Raw genomic sequence first — 17,704 nt, forward strand, 5'->3', positions numbered from 1 at the left:
TGTCCCTGCCCATGGCAGGGGTGGGATGGGATGGGATGGGCTTTAAGGTCCCTTCCATCCCAAACCAGTCTGGGATTCCGGGATTCTAAAATTACCTTATAACAAGGCAACCACTCCAACTGGACCCAACTGCCCCAAAAGCAGTTTGCAGAGCTGCAAACAAAGCTGGCCAAACCACACCAGGGGATCCAAGCACATTCCACCATTTCAGCTCCAGAATCATCCCCCAGAGTTCATCCCTTTGCACAGGACACAGGCAGGGCTGTGGGGCTCCCTCAGCCACTGCCCTAAACAACCACAACAGGGTTTGGAAGAGCATTTGGAATAAAAGGATTTATTTGAACACGTTTGCAGGGACACACAGAGAAAGGTCTGAGCACAGCTGTGAGGAAATCCCCCTGTCCCTCCCCTCCAGGGAGTTCCTCACTGGCACAACAGGGAGGCTGATGCCAAATCCCCACTGTTCACCTCAGGATTCCTGTTCCTGTCAACAGTGACACGTTTCAAGGGGCTGGTTTACACATTAAATACTCAAGAGGTCATTCTTTCAAGGAGAAATTCATATTCCCAAGCTGTTGCTGGTTAGGATAAACCAGGGAATGGCCTAAAAACACCCTTAAAGTGCAGCACTGCAGCTAAATCCATAGCAGCCTTTGGGCCTCCTCAGAAGAGAGGCCCTGAAGGGAGGGAGAGTGACCAGGAGAGATGGATCTGGGAGTGTGGAATGGAAAAGCTGAAAAAATCTGCAAGGCAGAAGCCTTGTGGCACAAGGCTGTAAAGATACAGCTCCATACGTGAGGCAGAAGGTGTTTGGAATTCCAGAGGCACGTTGGCAGAACCGCCCTAAATCTATGGAAAATACACACAGCCCTCTGGAGTTTCTTTGGGATCACAGGTATCACCCATGGAACCATTTCCCAGCACAGGCCACCCTAAAGACACCAGCCTGGAGTGAGGACAAAGCAGGGTCTGTGACATGTGACACCAGCAGCAGAGAACTCATCGGCCTGGGAAAATCCAGGAAAACTTCCAGCAGAAATTCAGGGCTTTCTTCGCCTAAAACAGGAAAGGAAAGAGCCACAAACAACTCTCAGAGTTCCCCCACGGCAGCTTTAGGAGCAGCCACCACCCAATTTCCCTGTTTTGGACACCTTTGAGCCTCACATCCCTCCTGTGCTACCAAATGCAACGTTTGACCCCAGAAAGCTTCAGAAACACCTTGTATTTTACATTTTTTGGGGAACATAAACTGAAGTCTTATTTCAATTATTTACAAGTTACAACAAGTCCAAGCTCCAAGCCCAGTGCCCAGGAGAACTGGAGGGGTTACTACACCGTGCCAAGGCTGCAGCAAAGGCTCCCAGCAGCACGTCCTGCACAGTGGGGTGGCCCTGAGCTGGGCAGGGCACTGCCAGCACCACCTGCAAGAGCCCACAGCCCATGTTGAGCCCACCCTGCAACCCCTGGATTAACTAAACTGCCTTCACTTTAGGCAGGGAAGGGTTGGGTTACATGTGGGGCTCAAATGTTGGCCCCACCCTTGGGATCTGGGGGATTATCTGGATTTGTGTTGGAAATTTGGTAACCCTGCAGTGACATGTGTGACTGCCACTGATGCCACCGTGCCCCAGAACAGCCTGAGCTCTCCAGGGCTGTTCCATTCTCTAATAATTTGGAAAAGAGGGAAGTTTCCTCCAGCATGATTAGTTCCTTAGTGGGGGCCTCAGGAATCACACAGCTGGAATTTTTTTAGCCATGGTCGGGAACACCACTGGGAATGGCCCCTTCAGTTCCCTGCTCTCCAGGCCACACTGAATTGGAAACTTGGTAAATTTAAATTTCTCTAAGGATAAAATGAGTGCTCTTTGTTGCATCAGCCTCTGCTAAAGGCTGCAGGGACAGGAGAGGGAATGCAGGGAGTTCTCCCTGCCATCCCTAACCCTATTCCAGCTGGGAATCCAAGCCTGAAGTGGGAAGGGCAGTGAGGTCAGGGAGAAAGAAAAGTTCCCTAATTTTAGGAGTTATCAGGAAAGGGAATGAGCCTCCCAGGAGCACTTACTTGGGCTGAGCATGGTGCTCATATCCAGGTCCAAGTGCTGATCCCGCCCTCATCTCCACTGCCACGGAACACTGGGAACACACACCAGTCAGGTTCTGCTGCTCCCACCACCCCCAGTTCAGCATCATCCCAAATTCTCATCCAGGCTGTTGCCCAGAGAGGTTTTGGAGTCCCCATCCCTGGAATGTTCCAGGCCAGGTTGGACAGGGCTTGGAGCAACCTGGGCTAGCGGAAGGTGTCCCTGCCCATGGACACCATCCCAGGGGGAACAGGATGAGCTTTAAGGTCCCTTCCAACCCAACCCATTCCAGATCCCATCACCATGAGATGTTCCCCTTTTCCCTTTTATCTTACTCTGGTTTCCACATCAGTCCATTCCGAGTCTGCAGCCTCCCCAAGGGGGTCAGGTTGGGAAGGGGACGAGCGTCGCTTCCGCCTGGAACAGGAACGTGTGGGAAGAGCATAAAGACCCTGTGACTGGGCAGATCCTGGTGCACAGGAGAGCACATTTCATGTTTCCAAAATACATCTTTGCCCTCAGCAGCAAGTCAGCCTTAAAAGTACCTTCAGCATCCAGAACCTCCAAGTTACATTTGTATGATTTCAGGCTGGAAGCAACAACTTCCCGTTGGATCGCTGGGACCAGAAGTGGTTCCATGTGCATTCCTGGAGTTCCACACCCCCAAACCCAAAATGAAAGGCCCAACTCACCCCGTGGGAGATTCCTGCTTCAGGGTCTCGATGTCAGTGAACTGCACAGCTTGGCCACCACCCCTGGTTTTGAAAACATCCCCCTGGAACCCGGAGCAGAGACAAGGAACTGTCAGGTCAGCAGAGCAAGATTCACCTTGTCCCCCAGCCCAGAGCACTGAGTGCCACAGCCAGGCCTTCCTTGGACACCTCCAGGGATGGGGACTCCACCACCTCCAACACCTGACAGGAAGAAATCCTCCCTGAAATGCCCTTTCCAGGAAGGAAATCCTTCCTGAACTTCTGAAGGAAAATGGTGAGATAAGCAAGCCTATCGTGGTTTATAGGAAGCAACAACAAAGCTCAAGGAGAGGACTTTCAGCCCCCTCGAATCCCAGTGTAAAGGAGTTTCAAACCAGCTCTTAGTGGGTCGAGTCCAACATTCCCTTTCCCAAGCCTGCAGGACAGGCTGGCAGGAAGAGGTTTTGGCCGAGCTGCCGAGGAAGGAGCCGCCTCACCTTGATGAGCTTGGTCTCGATCTCGCCGTCGGAGGCCAACTCCTGGTGTGTCAGCATGTACTTGTCACACTTGGCCAGGGCCTTCTCGCTGGCCGTGGCCACGGTGATGGCGTGGGGCACGTGGGGCTGCAGCACCGTCTCCGTGGGCACGTTGGAGGGGGGCTTGTGGTCCACCCAGCGCTCCCCGGCCGAGCGCGAGCGGCGGTGCCGGAGCCGCACGGGAGGCGCGTTCTGGAGAGAGGCAGGAAAAGTCAGCACCCGGGAAATCACGGGGGGAACCTGCAGCTCTGTGCCCAAAGTGCCCTCGGGTTGTACCCTGGAAGGCTCCGAGAGCCTGGCAGGAAGTTATAATGGAATATTTTGTGTCAATTCCAATTTCGTGGGAATTTTAGCGTTGTCGCGTTCCACGTTTATTAAAGTTTCCTCGAGGAGGAAATCTATGTTTGGCAATCTCCTCCCAGATTTCCATCACCAGCTGGTCAAAGGAGGGCCTTGTCCCGCTCTGTCCACACTGGGACAGCTCCCCAGGGCAGTGGGCACAGCTCCAAACCTGCCAGAGCTCCAGGAGCGTTTGGATGACACTCCCAGGCACAGGGTGGGATTGTTGGGATCCTATGCAGGGCCTGGGGTTGGACTGGATGATCCTGATGGATCCTCTCCAACTCAAGGTATTCTAGGATTTATGAATATCTTAACCAACCAGAAAAGAGGAATTTGTGTCTCCATGGATTCATTCATGATCCCAACTGTAATTTGGAGGTAGCAAAGCAAGCAAATCCATCCTCAGGATGGATTCCCAGCACCTCTGAAGGATGCCAGGGGATGGATTCCCAACACCTCTGAAGGATGCAAGGCCTCCCAGCACTTCTGGGTACACAGAGCACAGGAAACATTCCCTGTGCTACTGCTCCAAACTGAGCTGTTGGAAATCCATGGGAATGGCTGAAGCTCATCTACTGCATTTCAGGAACATGAGAATTATTGGCAGATGCTTGGGAAAACCAGAACAACCTCCTGGAATGGCCTTTTGAAAGAGGATTTGCAGAGTCTGTTCCATTTACATGGTAATTTTGGAGGCCTCTCAATCCTTACACAACCCAAAGCCATGGATGCAAATCCCACCTGCTGTGTTTTCAGATGAGCAACCACCACACATTCTTTGATTTACACAGACAAACCTCTTACAGGTCTAAGGCACCTCTTAAAACTTCAACATGCACAGGGAAATGTGGCTTTCAGCAAAAATCTTCCGTTGAAACAAATAGAAATAAATAAAGAATTGGAATACTTTGGGAGAAGTTTGGGAATGCTCTCAGAAATGAATGATGCCATGAGAAACTTGTACAGCTCTCTCAGATTTACCTGAGCCACGGTGACAGTGCCATGAGGTGCCACCACTGATAATCATTGACAGGCAGCAGTTTGGGGGAAATCCCTGTAATCAGAGCCCCTCCATGGAAATGAGGGAAGAGTCTTGTAAGAGAGGCCAAGTGGAGTCACAGGTGGGATGTTTATCCAAGCACTATTTCCAGACCACCTTAAGCTGCCCCAATGGGCCTTGGCAAATGCAGGAGGATGGACTGGAGGAGACAGACACAAGGGAAAGCACAGGGACACTCAGAGCTCGAGGCAGGGCCTGGCCAGGCCAGACTGACACACCCTCGAGTTCTGAGGAGGATCTAAACCCCAAGAGGTCCGAGTGAGCAGCCAGGCTCAGTGTGGGAACAGCCCCATCCCGGGAGAAACACAGCCAGGGCAAAGCTCTACTCTACGTTAGGAATGCTCAAGGGAGGAGAACTTTAAGCCAGACTAAGCCACTCTAGGTTAAGCTTTGGAAGGAGCAGCACTAACCCTGCAGCAGTGATCCTCTTCTATCTCTAGCTCCTCTCTATGCCTGGGCACCTCAAGGACTCCAGTCCAGCACATCCCTCGCCTTCTGTGGGAGCTGTTACAGCCTCTACTCGGCTCTGGCTCTTGTTTAGTCCTGGCATAAGAAGTGCTCTGCTTGTGTGAAGGGGTTTTCTGCTCCCACTCCAGGACACAGGAGGCCACAGAAATGCTGCTACAGGAGTTAGAACGTCTGGGCCCCTGCGGGGGGCTGGCGAGGCGCTGGCTGTGCCCCCCCTGAGCAAAGGGACTAGAGCTCTGCAGAGAAGGGGAGAGGAGTTAGTGAACACAAACACACACAGTGGAACTCATACAGCAATGAACAGGGAATCCTGACAATGTGCAGAGGGAAAACTCAGCTGGACAAGTGCAGTGTTGCAGTGACAGCAAAGACTCAGGTGTCCTCTCAGTGGAGCAGCAGTAGGAGGTGGGAGCACAAGTGAACAAGGGACACAAGGAATGCAAAGGCAGTTTCAGCTACTCACAATTCTGTGCCTGGGAACTACTTTTTAACCTGCACTTCATCCTTAAAATATGCTTTTCCCTACATCAGTTAGTGTTTGGAGGTGACTTACAGGCACTGGGGGAGGAGACAGTGATCTCTGCACAGCCTTCTCTCGGTCCCTCTCCCTCGAGGGCCTCTCTGGCTTCTCCTTGGGTTCAGTGACAATGGCCTTCAGCTGCTTCAGCTTCTCATCCTTCACCCAGAGCTTGTTCTGCATTTCCAGCTGCTTTGCTGCCACACGACGCTCCTGCAAGGCCAAGGCAGGGAAAGCATCAAGTACCTCACAGGAAAACACGGAATCACTGGGGTTGGAAAAGACCTCCAAGGTCATCGAGTCCAACCTGTGACTGATCCCCACCAGTCCAGTCGTTCCTTGGACACCTCCAGGGGTGGGGACTCCACCACCTCCCTGGGCAGCCCCTTCCAGTGCCTGACAGCCCTTTCCAGGAAGAAATTCCCCCTGATGTCCAATCTGACCCTCCCAAGGCACAGCTTGAGGCCTCTTGTCCTCCCCTCCTGCCCCCTGTTCCCTGGGAGCAGAGACCCTCAGGGGTCTGACCCTCCCCAGATCCCCCCTCCTGTCAGGGAGTTGGAGAAAGAGAAGGTCCCCCCCTTAAAAGTTCCCCCAGGTTAAACTGTGCTGGGATTTTGCAGGGAATTCTCCATGGAATGAATATCGTCCCCATTGAGACACAAGCTATTGGAAATAACACCTTGTCAATGTAAAGACAGACTTTCCAGATTATAAAGTAACACCACATTTAACACCATAATTATCTGCTTTCCTAAATTACAGTAGATGGGAACACGCCCAATTAGAGTTCCATCAATGATCCTGGAGTAGCAAAAGTTAATTCCTCAGCTTTCCTTTCCTTATTGCTTGTCCAGGGCAGAGCTGAGCAAGAGAACTCCCACAAAGAAAAAAGGGAAATTCTGACACTGGGCTTCTACAAGAGAACCACTCCCTAAGAGTGGCCCAAGCCCAAAGGAAGAGATTCCAGCTATTGCAACGTGCACATACTACATCTCTAGAAGTGAAGTGGATGCAGCAGAGCACTTACACACTCCTTCTCCCATTTCATGGTGGTCTCTGCCACCATCCCCTGCAGCCTGGCCTCCAACCTCCTCTTGTCCGACGCCTGACGCTGCAGCTTCTGGCTCTTGCTCTCCAGTTCCTGCTGAAGATTCCTCTTGTCCTCCTCATAAATTGTGGCAGTTTTCTCCAAAATATCAATCTGCAGGAAGACAGGAAGGATTTGGATACACTTCTTAGCAACACAACCATCTAAGCCCTGAATTGCCAGTTATATGACTGTAAAATATACATTTTACATTACACATTGCCCATCTTCACATACTCAAAAGGGCAAAAAAGTGTTCAGTGAAGTTCCCCACAAAATCCTTTTTATCTTGTTTCCAATATCCAGCAACTTCTGATGTCACAGGACTTGCCAAGGGGTACATAAAAAATGTGGTTTGTGCTTGAAAATGCCCAACCTGACCTTGTATTCCAGGGTTTTAATCTTCTTCTCCAGGCGTTCCAGCTCTGTTCTCTGCCCTGCTATTATTTTCTCCTTCTCAGACAGTTTTCCTTGGATATAGTGTTCCTTGGATACGACACTGGAGTCAAACTCCTGCAGCATTGTTTTAAAGGCAAGCACTGGAAGAGAATGGAGATATTTCAGCTTCTCACCTGATCTCCACAACACCCAAAGCACTTCTGCTTTTCTCCTGCCAACTTAAAGCCACCAGCTCTTTAATGACCTCAAAAAAAGGGGGAAATGATCAATCCAGACAAGATAATTATTTCCCGTTGGTACAGAAGGGAGCCTGGAGGAGTAACAAGGGCACCAAAAATCAAGCTCTGCACTGATGTTCAAGTTCTTACCATTTTTGGCAAACTCCTCTGACAGCATCTGCCTCATTTTCTGGCGCTGCTCCAGGGCCTCGATGAGTTTGGGAAGGGTTTGATCATCGTTGATGTCCAAGAGCTCACACGAGGGCAACGGGGGGAAGTTCTGCAAAAGCATTTCTGCCACGGATTGCTCTTCTGTTTCTGCAGGATTTAAAGGCAAGAAAGAAAGTCTGTCAGCAAGTTACAGGACAGGAAAATTCCAATGGATAACACACACACAGAGCATTCACTCCACAGGATCACGGGAATAATTAAGGAGAGCTATAGGTTTTCAGAAGAGCTGACAGTGCTGAGTGAAGATTTAATGTGTCATTCTCAATTCATTGCTTTACAAAACCTCCAGGCAACTCTGGATTTCCAAAGCAGGCCCTAAACATGTAGAGACATCAAAGTATCGTCCTCAGCACAATTTGCTTCCAGGAGCTGCAATACTGGGACCATGGAGTCATCCCCAGTAACAAAGGATTCATTGAGACTCACACAGAGACTGTGTTTGTACTGCAGGCAGTGAGGAAGGAGCAGCTCCCACTGCACAGAGAGCTCCCAACCAACAGGTCACTGAAGCTCCTTTTGCACTTTTGAGGCTCAAATAATTTGATTTAAAACAGCTTGTAACTCCTAACACAAAACTGTGCTGTAACCATGGAATCCTGGAATGGTTTGGGTTGGAAGGGATCTTAAAGATGACCCAATCCACCCCCTGCCATGGGCAGGGACACCTTCCACTAGCCCAGGTTGCTCCAAGCCCCGTCCAACCTGGCCTTGGACACTTCCAGGGATCCAGGGGCAGCCACAGCTTCTCTGGGCAACCTGTGCCAGGACCTCCCCACCCTCCCAGCCAGGAATTCCTTCCCGATATCCCATCTCTCCCTGCCCTCTGGCAGTGGGAAGCCATTCCCTGTGTCCTGTCCCTCCATCCCTTGTCCCCAGTCCCTCTCCAGCTCTCCTGGAGCCCCTTTAGGCCCTGGAAGGGGCTCTCAGCTCTCCCTGGATCCTTCTCTCCTCCAGATGAACCCCCCCAGCTCTCCCAGCCCACCCCAGACACTCCAGTACTCACCCCCACCGAGGGGGCCCCCCCTCATCTCCAGTTTCCTGGCCAGCTCCTCACGGAAGGCCTGGTTGCGGAAGCGCCGGCCAGGGGTGAGCCCGCACAGGGGTCTGTCCACGGGCCTGGCCACCTCCACCTCCTGGGTCATCTCTGCGAAGCGCATCACCTGCTGCAGGCACGGGAGAGAGCCACAGAACACCTCAGAGGGGCACTCAGAGGGGGGTTCAGGCAATAAAATACAAGAGGACACGATCCAGCTCTAATGTCGAGTAGTTCCCGACTGAGGATTCTGATGTGGAGCACCCCGAAGCCTTCCCAGGAACACCCCCCAGAGCTCCAGCCTCGAGGAGCCATGAACCCTTGTGCAGACAGCTCAGATTCCTGTAAGTGCTGCCATAGCAGGGATTAAGCACCTAAATATGGCTCTTTGGAATTCTCTAAATAAGTAAAACCTTTCCTTCTTCACAAGCAAGTAGCAGTTGTAATTTTAAGAGGAAAAATAAGATTCTACCCTACAAAACTATAATAAAAAAAAATATAATTCCTTTTATCTATTCAAACACAAGAATTGAGTGGGAAATGTGAAGAAAGGAGCAGGAGGGACTGCACTAAGCTGTGCAGGGGGGTTACCAGGCTCTCCTCGTAGTCCTCAGCTTTGGGGTTGACGCACACGATCATCCGGACCTTCCCTTCTCCATCAAAATAGTTCTTGAAGAGATGAGTCAGTTTGGAATCTCTGTATGGAACCATCTGAAAAATCAAGCACAGGAAGGATTTAGCAAGCTTTCAGCACTCCAGGTCTTCCTCAAAGGACAGGATGATGGGGTGAGGGTTCCACACCTTGTTTGTCCCGTACAACTGGTTTTCCCGCAGAACTTCGATGCAGGTTCTCAACGTCATCAGTGACTGGTTGATGTTACCTTAAAAAACCCAAAGGCAGAGCAAAAAACTCCATAAGCAGCCACTTGGATCACGTTCCCAAATTATTTAGCAGTTTCTTGAAGGATAAACTGCTCTATTTGTTCCAGATAACTGCTCCAATTAACTGAAGGAGCAGAAGAAGTGCTACTGAAAACCTGTGGTTTCCAAACCGGAGGGTTTCAGGTCATCAAATCAGATAATTGATCATCATAACAGAGCACTTCAGTTCTCCCTGGGATGTCTCTACCAGGAGACAAGACTAATGGCAGCATAATTAGCAGAGCAATCACCAGGGTGCCTAGAGGTGGTTCCCACCTGCTTCTCGCAGCCTGTTCCCCTCGGCTTTTGTCCTGTTGGTTCTCTCACTTCCAGCCAGATCCACCAAGGACAGCTGGCTCAGAGTGATCTGTTCCTTCTCCTGCCACAGGAAACAAAGGATAATCACCTCCAGAGTCCTTCTGAAGGGGTGGGGGGAACACCCCACCCCCCAAAGCAGCATGAACACTTCAAAATAATGCATGTTGAGCCTTTAAATAAGGTCAGGGGGTGTTTTTACAGCCCAAGGCCTGGGCACCACCAGCTTTTCTTGGGAAGTTTAGCAGCTCCCTTGTGTCCTGGCCCACAGGATGGATATAACAACTGCCCCCATCCAAATCCTCCAAATTTTACATTCCTAACAAAGGAAAAGGTGAAACCCAAAGGAATCAGCAGCTCCACCCTCCACGTGGGAGTTGGACTCGTTTATCCTTGTGAGTCCTTTCCAACTCAGCACAGTCTGTGATTTCAAGGCCTTATTTTCAGCACAAAAAGGAGATTAATTCTGTCCCCTGGAAATTTAAGACACAGGAACCATTCCCATGGTTCAGCACCTTTCCCATCCTCCTCCCCCAGAGTTCTTCTGGGCTCAGCTGCTCTGAGCTCACCTGCAGGACGTTGTCTCCATCGGCGTCCAGCGGGGCCTGAGCCAGTTTGATGATGAAGACGCTGTGGGAGCGGCTGGACTCGCGGTTCAGCTGCGTGTTGGCAATGCGCCGCTTCTTCTGACCTGCAGGGCGGGGCACAGCCCACAAAACAGGGATTTGGGAAACAGAATTCCCACCTGGCAAAGCCAGCTCTGCTCTCAGCACCACAGTGGGAAGGACTTCCCAGCTGCCGAAGGAATGGCCTTAGGGGGAAGGAGGGAAGGGTTCCGTGGGATATCGGGAAGGAATTCTTTACTGGAAGGGTGGTGGGGCACAGGTGCCCAGGTGAGGCACAGGTGCCCAGGGAGTTTGTGGGTTCCACATTCCTGGAAGTGCCCAAAGCCAGGGTGGACAGGGCTTGGAGCAACCTCATCTAGTTGGGAAGTTGTGGACTCCACATTCCCGCAAGTGTCCAAGGCCAAGCTGGATGGGACTTAGAGCAGCCTGGTCTAGTGGAAGGTGTTAATGTTTAAGCTCCTTCCAAGCCAAACCATTCCAGGATTCTGTGACCTGCACCGAATTCTGGAAGATTTACCTCTCCAAAACACTTCAAAAGCTTCCTCTGTGGACTTGACCTCCACCTCCGTGCAGCCTGTGACGTACATGTTGTGATTCTGGTCCTCCCGAAGCATTTTGGACTGGGGGGGTCTTTGGGACGAGAAGGAAATAAAACAAACAGACAAAAAAAAAAACCAAAAAACCATTAGAACAGTTTTCTGTACATCATTGGCATGCAAATTGTGTTCAAGTGCAAAATTCAGAGTGACTACGTGGATTATCTGCACAGAGGATGGAAGAGGAAACACAAGGACACGGACACACACCCAGCCCAGATTAGTGACACTTCAGCTACTGCTTTAATTGAGCAGCCACGTTTAATTGCAATTTCTGCTGGGAATCATTGCTTTGGTGGCAGCTACTGCTTTTCTACATGCACACAGAAGCAAGGGGGTTTTGACAGCACTCAGTATTTGCTAGTAAAGCAAGAAGAGACAGGGAATCAGTCTATTTTCTGCTTCTACTGAAGGAAAGTGGCACTTTTTGAGATGGCAATAATAGGCTGTGCACATACATAAAGTCTCCATTTCGCACAGGGGTGTTGCAATTGTTCCACCTACCGAAAAAACAGGGGTAAAAACATTAAGTCATTCAAGTTTGTGCCTAAAATCTCTCCACATATAACACACTGCAGCTTCCAGAAAGAGAAACAAGCCAAGAGTCTTCCTAGGCTGGTTTTTGGGCAGAAGCACAACACTAAACCAATGTCATTGTTTCCAGAGCCTTCACAGACATTCAAACCCTTTTCAGACCAGTGCCCTGGAGACAGCTCTTGGTGTTTGAGAGACACAGCCTTGCTTTGCTCGAGCTGGTCTTTGTAAATCAGCCAACTCTTTAATTAACACATGTGCTGATGGGCTACTTGAATGGGTTTAGAATTTAAATTTAAATAAATGTATTCAAAGGCCAATTTGCAGATTTTGTTTTTCCTGCTGGTGTCAAGATTTACCAGTTTTAGACATCAGCCAAGTCTGCACACCTTTGCAGAAATATCCATCATTTCAATTAGGAGACAATTCACTGCTGGTTTTTGGGAATTACTGCCATCAGGTGAAATCTTATGCAAATGTGAATTAACTATGGAGCAACAAAGCAGCATTTTTCACCCAAGACACTGTTTCCAGGGGAAAAAAGGTCAGCTGTGGAATGCCTTGCTCCAAGCTGCAGTCACCTGCTAGAACTGTGCTCAGAAGAGCAGGACTGGATTTGGGATCTCAGTGGGACACCAGATGAAATATTTAAATATCCATCTCCCACTGTAACAGGGAAGGGAGCACCAAGTCACAGCAAGCATCAGTACTTGGCAAACTGAAATATTCCCCCCTGGACTCCTTTGCCATCACCTTTCCATGGGATCTTTCTAAGGATTCTTGTGACTTGAGCCAGACTCACCAAGACTAAAACCACAAAGAGCTGGTGGAGTTCCTGCAAAAGCCCAACTGGAGCAGGAATGGCAGGATTCCCAAACTCACTTGGGTTTGATGGGCTCGAAGGGAGCCTCCTCCAGGAGGTCGTAGATGTAGTTGTTGTAGATCTCGATGTAGGACACAAAGACACTGTAGACATTGTCCTCATCCACCTCCTCCACCTTGCAGTGCTCCTGGACATTGATCATGTCGGCAAACTCGGGGTCCAGGTGGCGCCTGGGGACACAGGGAATGACGTGGGAGCCCCCAGAGCCAGCCCTGCCAGGGGCTGGGCAGGAACCTCTGAGCACTGGGGCATGGAAATGCTCCATAGCTGCCAAAATATTGGCATTCCTGGGCTGGCCTGGGCAGGCCCAGCAGCTGGACTGTGGGGATCCTTGGGGGCCCCTTCCAGCTCAGGATATTGTGTGATTCTAGGAAAACATCCCCAAGTTGAACTTCACAGTGTTCCTGCTCAAAATCACAGCACTGAACTCATGAAAATAAACTTCCCTTGCCTGATTCTAAGTCTTCTAATCTAAATAATTATGTTAATTGCTCCAACCCCATGAAATACACTCACTTTCCATTAATATTTTAGTAATCAATAGGAATATTACTAGGAATACATATTAATTAATATATTAAATTAATACATAGGAACACACTAATAATATTATTAATATATTAACATTGTCAATTAATAATATTAATAATTAATAATTATTAATGGGCATATTAATTAATAATATTAATAATTAATATTATTAATCAATAGTAATATTAACCAATAGGGGTTGGAATGAGATGATCTTTAAGATCCCTCCCAACCCAAACCATCCCAGGATTCTATGATTCTTCTTTAATTTCTCCAAGGGAAGGATAAAAACATCCAGACAAGTTAAAACCAGACTAATAGAATAATATTTAGAGTAAATAAATTCCCTCTGAGTGTTCCAACAGCCACTTACTTCCCAGATGGAGTTTTTGGGACAGGCAGGGCATCTCTCCTCTGCCGCTCTAACAGAGCATCCACCTCGCTCTGAACATCCACCCCGTTCTTGTCATCCAGCTTAAAAACCTGGCAGGAAGTTTGGACAATTAAAAAAAAAAAATAATTAAGGTGCTGACCAACAAAACTAATTATTTGATCAAGCTGGCAACTAATTAGTTTGAATTAATTCCATGCCCCTCACTAGCACTCAGCCTGCCAAGTGGATCTGGCAGAAAACAGGTATTTCCAAAATAACAAGATTTCACAAACACTCCCAAGGAAGAGGCTCCAGGACTGTTTAAGTACATTTAGATACTAAAAATCCACAGAAGTTTGCCCATGAGAAGAGCCTCACATCTCTATTAATTGGTCTGTGCTCTGGTCTAGTTGACAAAGGTGGACTCCAGATCTTGGAGGTGTTTTCCAACCTCAATGATTCTGTGATTTTAGATAAGGTTTCCTGAGGCTTTTGGATCTCGTGGCTAAACCTCACTCCATAACTCAGAAAGCTTCCTCTTCTTTTTTTTCTTGTTTTTAAATCAAGGGATGAGGAGCAGCTGAAGGACAGGCAGACCACACATCTTCATGAGATGTCCATCCCAGCCCCCTCCCTGGCCCTGCTGCTCAAACCTTGAGGGGGTGGGTTGGTTTGGGTTGGGGTGGGTAGGGGTGGGTTGGTTTCTCAGTCACAGATCTATTTTGCAGACACCCCTTATCTGGGGCTTTGGGGCTGTCACAGCAGCAGGGGGGAGGATTCAGGGTGAAGCCACTCACGAATCTCTTGGCCTGGAAGGGCCCAATGCTGTTGAAGATCATGTCCAGGCAGCGTGGGAGGAGCCCTCCATCCCCAGGAGATCCCGTCATGGTGTGGGTCTTCCCACTGCCTGTCACTCCATAGGTGAAGAGGAGACCTGGGAAAGGTGTGGAATCAAGTGGATTTGGGGAAAAAAAACCCAATGGCTCCTTTTGAACAGTCAGGGACTCCAGCCCACCAGCAGTGTTTGCAGCTCTCCCTGATCAGCACAACTGGAATTATCCACCGTCCTCTCAGGGAGAGGGCACTTGGAAGCCAAAACTGGGGCATTACTGAGGAGTCTGACCCACAGCAGGCACTGTGGTACCTCTGTGAGGGTGGGCAGGCCCTGGCACAGGTTGCCCAGAGAAGCTGTGGCTGCCCCTGGATCCCTGGAAGTGTCCAAGGCCGGGTTGGATGGGGCTTGGAGCCACCTGGGCTAGTGGAAGGTGTCCCTGCCCATGGCAGGGGGTGGCACTGGATGGGCTTTGAGGTCCCTTCACACCCAAACCACTCCAGGATTCTGTGCCCACACCAAGCCCAGGAGATCAAACCCCACAAACTGATTTCTGCAGTCACTCCTTAGGTGGACAATCCATCCCTTCCCATAGAGAAAAAAAGCTTCTCCTGTTCATCTTGCACTAAAATCTTAGACCTTGACACACCTAACATGCAAATCATCACAAAAATAAATAGCTTTAGATGGTGAGAGCTTCCAAGGATGTCACGTGAGGAGCTGAGCCACAATTCCAAAGCAAACAAGATGTACCTTTTTACCTTGAGAAGACAAGAAACCTTGAGAGCCACGAAATCATGGCCAGGAGGGTGGCAGAGGAGTGGCACAGGCCAAGGAGTTGCTCACCATTTTTGCCCCGGATCAGATCTTCCACCAGAGGTTTGGCCACCACGTCAAAGAGCTCCTTCTGAACCCCGAGGGTGCCAAACACTTCCTTAAAGGAATACTGGGTCTGCCAAGAGAGGAGACACAGCCTGAACCTTCAGCTTCCATGGCCAGGAGTCCATTGCCTCCGAACATCCATGGGTTACACCTTAGGACACTCCCCACAGCTGAGCAGAACGATTAAACTCAGCTTTAGGACTAAGCCAGGTTGAACATGGGTTCCTCATTTTCCCATCAAAACACTTTCTCAGGTAAATATCTGAATTTTAAGTTTTTGAGCAAAGGTTTATCAAAACTTTTAATTAATCTTTGCCTCCTTCGTTTAAGCCTTAGGAGATCACTTTATACCTTTGTTATAAGAACTTGCCAGACTATTCTACATCCCACCCAACACTCCTGCCCAGAGAAGCTCTGTATTCTCCATCCCTGGAAGTGTCCAAGGCCAGGTTGGACAAGGCTTGGAGCAACCTGGGCTAGTGGAAGGTGTCCCTGCCCATGGCAGGGGGTGGGACTGGATGAGCTTCAAGATCCCTTCCAACCCAACCCATTCCAGAATGCCACAAAAATTCTATTATTTTTTCTTTTCTCAAAAACTCCATGGCTTTGTCTCATTTGGTATTCCAGCACTGTTTTGGGACACTCCAGTTAATCCTTTCACTACCACAACACCTTTAGTCCTACAGTGCTCTGGCTCCTCATTCTGTACCATCTGTACAGAGCACAGACTACATATAAGTAATATATAATACATATCATATGCTTATAAATATAATTGTGTGTGGTTGAGTTTAGAGCTGCTTTCTTTCAACTAGTCCCGCATGAAAAAAAATCCTTTAAGCAGCACAAACATTCCTCAGGTTTGCTTTAGTTCCTTGCACCCTGCAGAAGCCTCTCCCTCTGTGGAGAATATATTTTACGGCTAAGGAAATGGTGCAGTTTTGCTCTGGATGGGTTTGAAAAAGGGGAAGAAAAAAATTCTGATTTTGCCCTCTGCAAGAGTCCCACAAGCCAGGGGGAAATCCTGGGTGGGACACCTTCCACAACTTGGGCAGGTTGCTCCAAGTCCAGCCCGGCCTTGGACGCTCGCAGGGGTGGGGCCGGCAGTTCGTCCGGGCACATTCCCGGCTGGAATGCGGTCCCCCCGCGCGGTTACCTCTCGGTACTCGCCGTTGCGGAACACCCGGTACCCCTCGGGCGGGTGGATCTGCACCGTGGTCTCGTTGATCACCTCGATACAACACTCCTGGTCCGCGCGGCTCAGCGGCCGCACCCGGCAGTAAACCTGGGGAGAGGGAGGGAGGGAGAGAGGGAGGGATGGTCAGCGGGGCCAAGCCGAGCCCCCGTCCCACACCCCCACACCTCCACCGCCCCACACTCACCCCCACCGGGTCCTTCAGCGTCGGGTTCGTGGGCTTCTTCGGCCGCCGAGGCGTCTTGGTCCTACTGAGGGAGAGGGAGGGGACGGGAACGGTGAGGGGGGGAGAGACCCGGGACAGGGGGGAGAGACCCGGGACAGGGGGGAGAGACCCGGGACAGGGGGGAGAGGGAGACCCGGGAACGGCGGAGGGAAACCGGGGGAATGGAGGAGAACTGGGTGCAGGGAAACCGGGACGAGGGGAAAGAATCGGGAGGGAAGGAAAGAACCGTGGGTGGGGAAGGACCCGGGAGGGGAATGAGGGGGATCCTGAGGGGAATGGGGGGAACCCTGAGGGGAGCGGGGAGGGATCCTGAGGGGCGGCCCCACCACGAGGGGACCCATCCCGTGGCAGCCCCACCCCGCCCCGCGCCCCCGGCACGCCGGGAAGGGGCTGTGGAGGGACTTACGCCGCCTTCATGTTGCGGTGTCTCCGCCGATATCGCGACAGGGCCCGGGGGTCGCGATCGGGGCCGCGCCGGGTCCGAGCCGCGGCCGCGCGCCCGCCGCGTTCAAATCCAGCCAATCAGCGCGCACGGCCGCGTCCTACGTCATCGCGCACCGCGTTGCCATGGCGGCGCCGAGGGGCGCGGCCCCGGGCGCGGGCGCCCCCTGCTGGTCATGATAAGGGAGACTGGAAGATCGCGGGTTCGAGTCCCGGCCCCGCCGGACTGCGGGGTGTGTCCGGCCTTGGATTTATTTGTCTTATCTCCCTTTTTATCTCCTTAGTTCTCAGGAAAAGGGGTGTAATCCAGTCAGCTCGCAGTGCCAGGGCTCCCCTGTGGCCACGCCTAGAGGTGAATCGGTCAATCAGTGAATTCCTGAATGAAATCGATCAGTGAATTCCCAAATTAAATCAATCAATCAGTTCATTCCTGAATTAAACCATCATCATGGCTGGGCTTCGCGAACGAAGATTTGGGAAGGCTTTATCCACACTTGTTACAGGCACGTTGGTGACTTATGAGGCCAATACGTGACAGACATATCCGATTGCAAAAGGCACAGCAGAAAGACTCCTTAGATGGTGTATTCCGCAAGACACGGTTCTTCCTGCGTTGCCTTTTCTCCTCGAGAGTGATCCTGCGTGAGTTCTCAAAGGCTTCCGCAGTGTTATAAATGGTGTGTCTCCA

At 50.6% G+C, this 17,704-nt stretch overlaps 1 protein-coding gene across 3 annotated transcripts; it reads right to left on the reverse strand.

Moving 5' to 3' along the window:
* Nucleotides 1–313: 313 nt before the first annotated feature.
* Nucleotides 314–17,080, reverse strand: KIF23 (kinesin family member 23). Of its 3 annotated transcripts, XM_032699707.1 has the most exons (24): nucleotides 16,982–17,057; nucleotides 16,537–16,597; nucleotides 16,311–16,439; nucleotides 15,119–15,224; nucleotides 14,238–14,374; nucleotides 13,441–13,550; nucleotides 12,536–12,706; nucleotides 11,578–11,619; nucleotides 11,041–11,153; nucleotides 10,467–10,588; nucleotides 9,859–9,961; nucleotides 9,463–9,542; nucleotides 9,253–9,372; nucleotides 8,632–8,791; nucleotides 7,548–7,715; nucleotides 7,162–7,319; nucleotides 6,721–6,894; nucleotides 5,730–5,906; nucleotides 5,119–5,412; nucleotides 3,268–3,498; nucleotides 2,771–2,853; nucleotides 2,414–2,495; nucleotides 2,060–2,130; nucleotides 314–1,056 (listed from the first exon to the last, which is right to left on the reverse strand). In XM_032699707.1, the coding sequence occupies exons 1-24, from the start codon at nucleotides 16,990–16,992 to the stop codon at nucleotides 1,041–1,043; spliced, it is 2,919 nt and encodes a 972-aa protein (XP_032555598.1). In that variant the 5' UTR covers nucleotides 16,993–17,057; the 3' UTR covers nucleotides 314–1,040. The 3 variants fall into 3 exon arrangements, with proteins under 3 accessions (XP_032555598.1, XP_032555596.1, XP_032555597.1); XM_032699705.1 differs by lacking the exon at nucleotides 11,578–11,619 and having other exon boundaries at nucleotides 16,537–16,600; nucleotides 16,982–17,080; XM_032699706.1 differs by lacking the exon at nucleotides 11,578–11,619.
* Between the last annotated feature and the right edge of the window lie 624 nt (nucleotides 17,081–17,704).

Source organism: Chiroxiphia lanceolata, chromosome 12 (genome assembly GCF_009829145.1).
Source record: "Chiroxiphia lanceolata isolate bChiLan1 chromosome 12, bChiLan1.pri, whole genome shotgun sequence".
In the NCBI taxonomy this organism is placed as follows: Eukaryota; Metazoa; Chordata; class Aves; order Passeriformes; family Pipridae; genus Chiroxiphia; species Chiroxiphia lanceolata.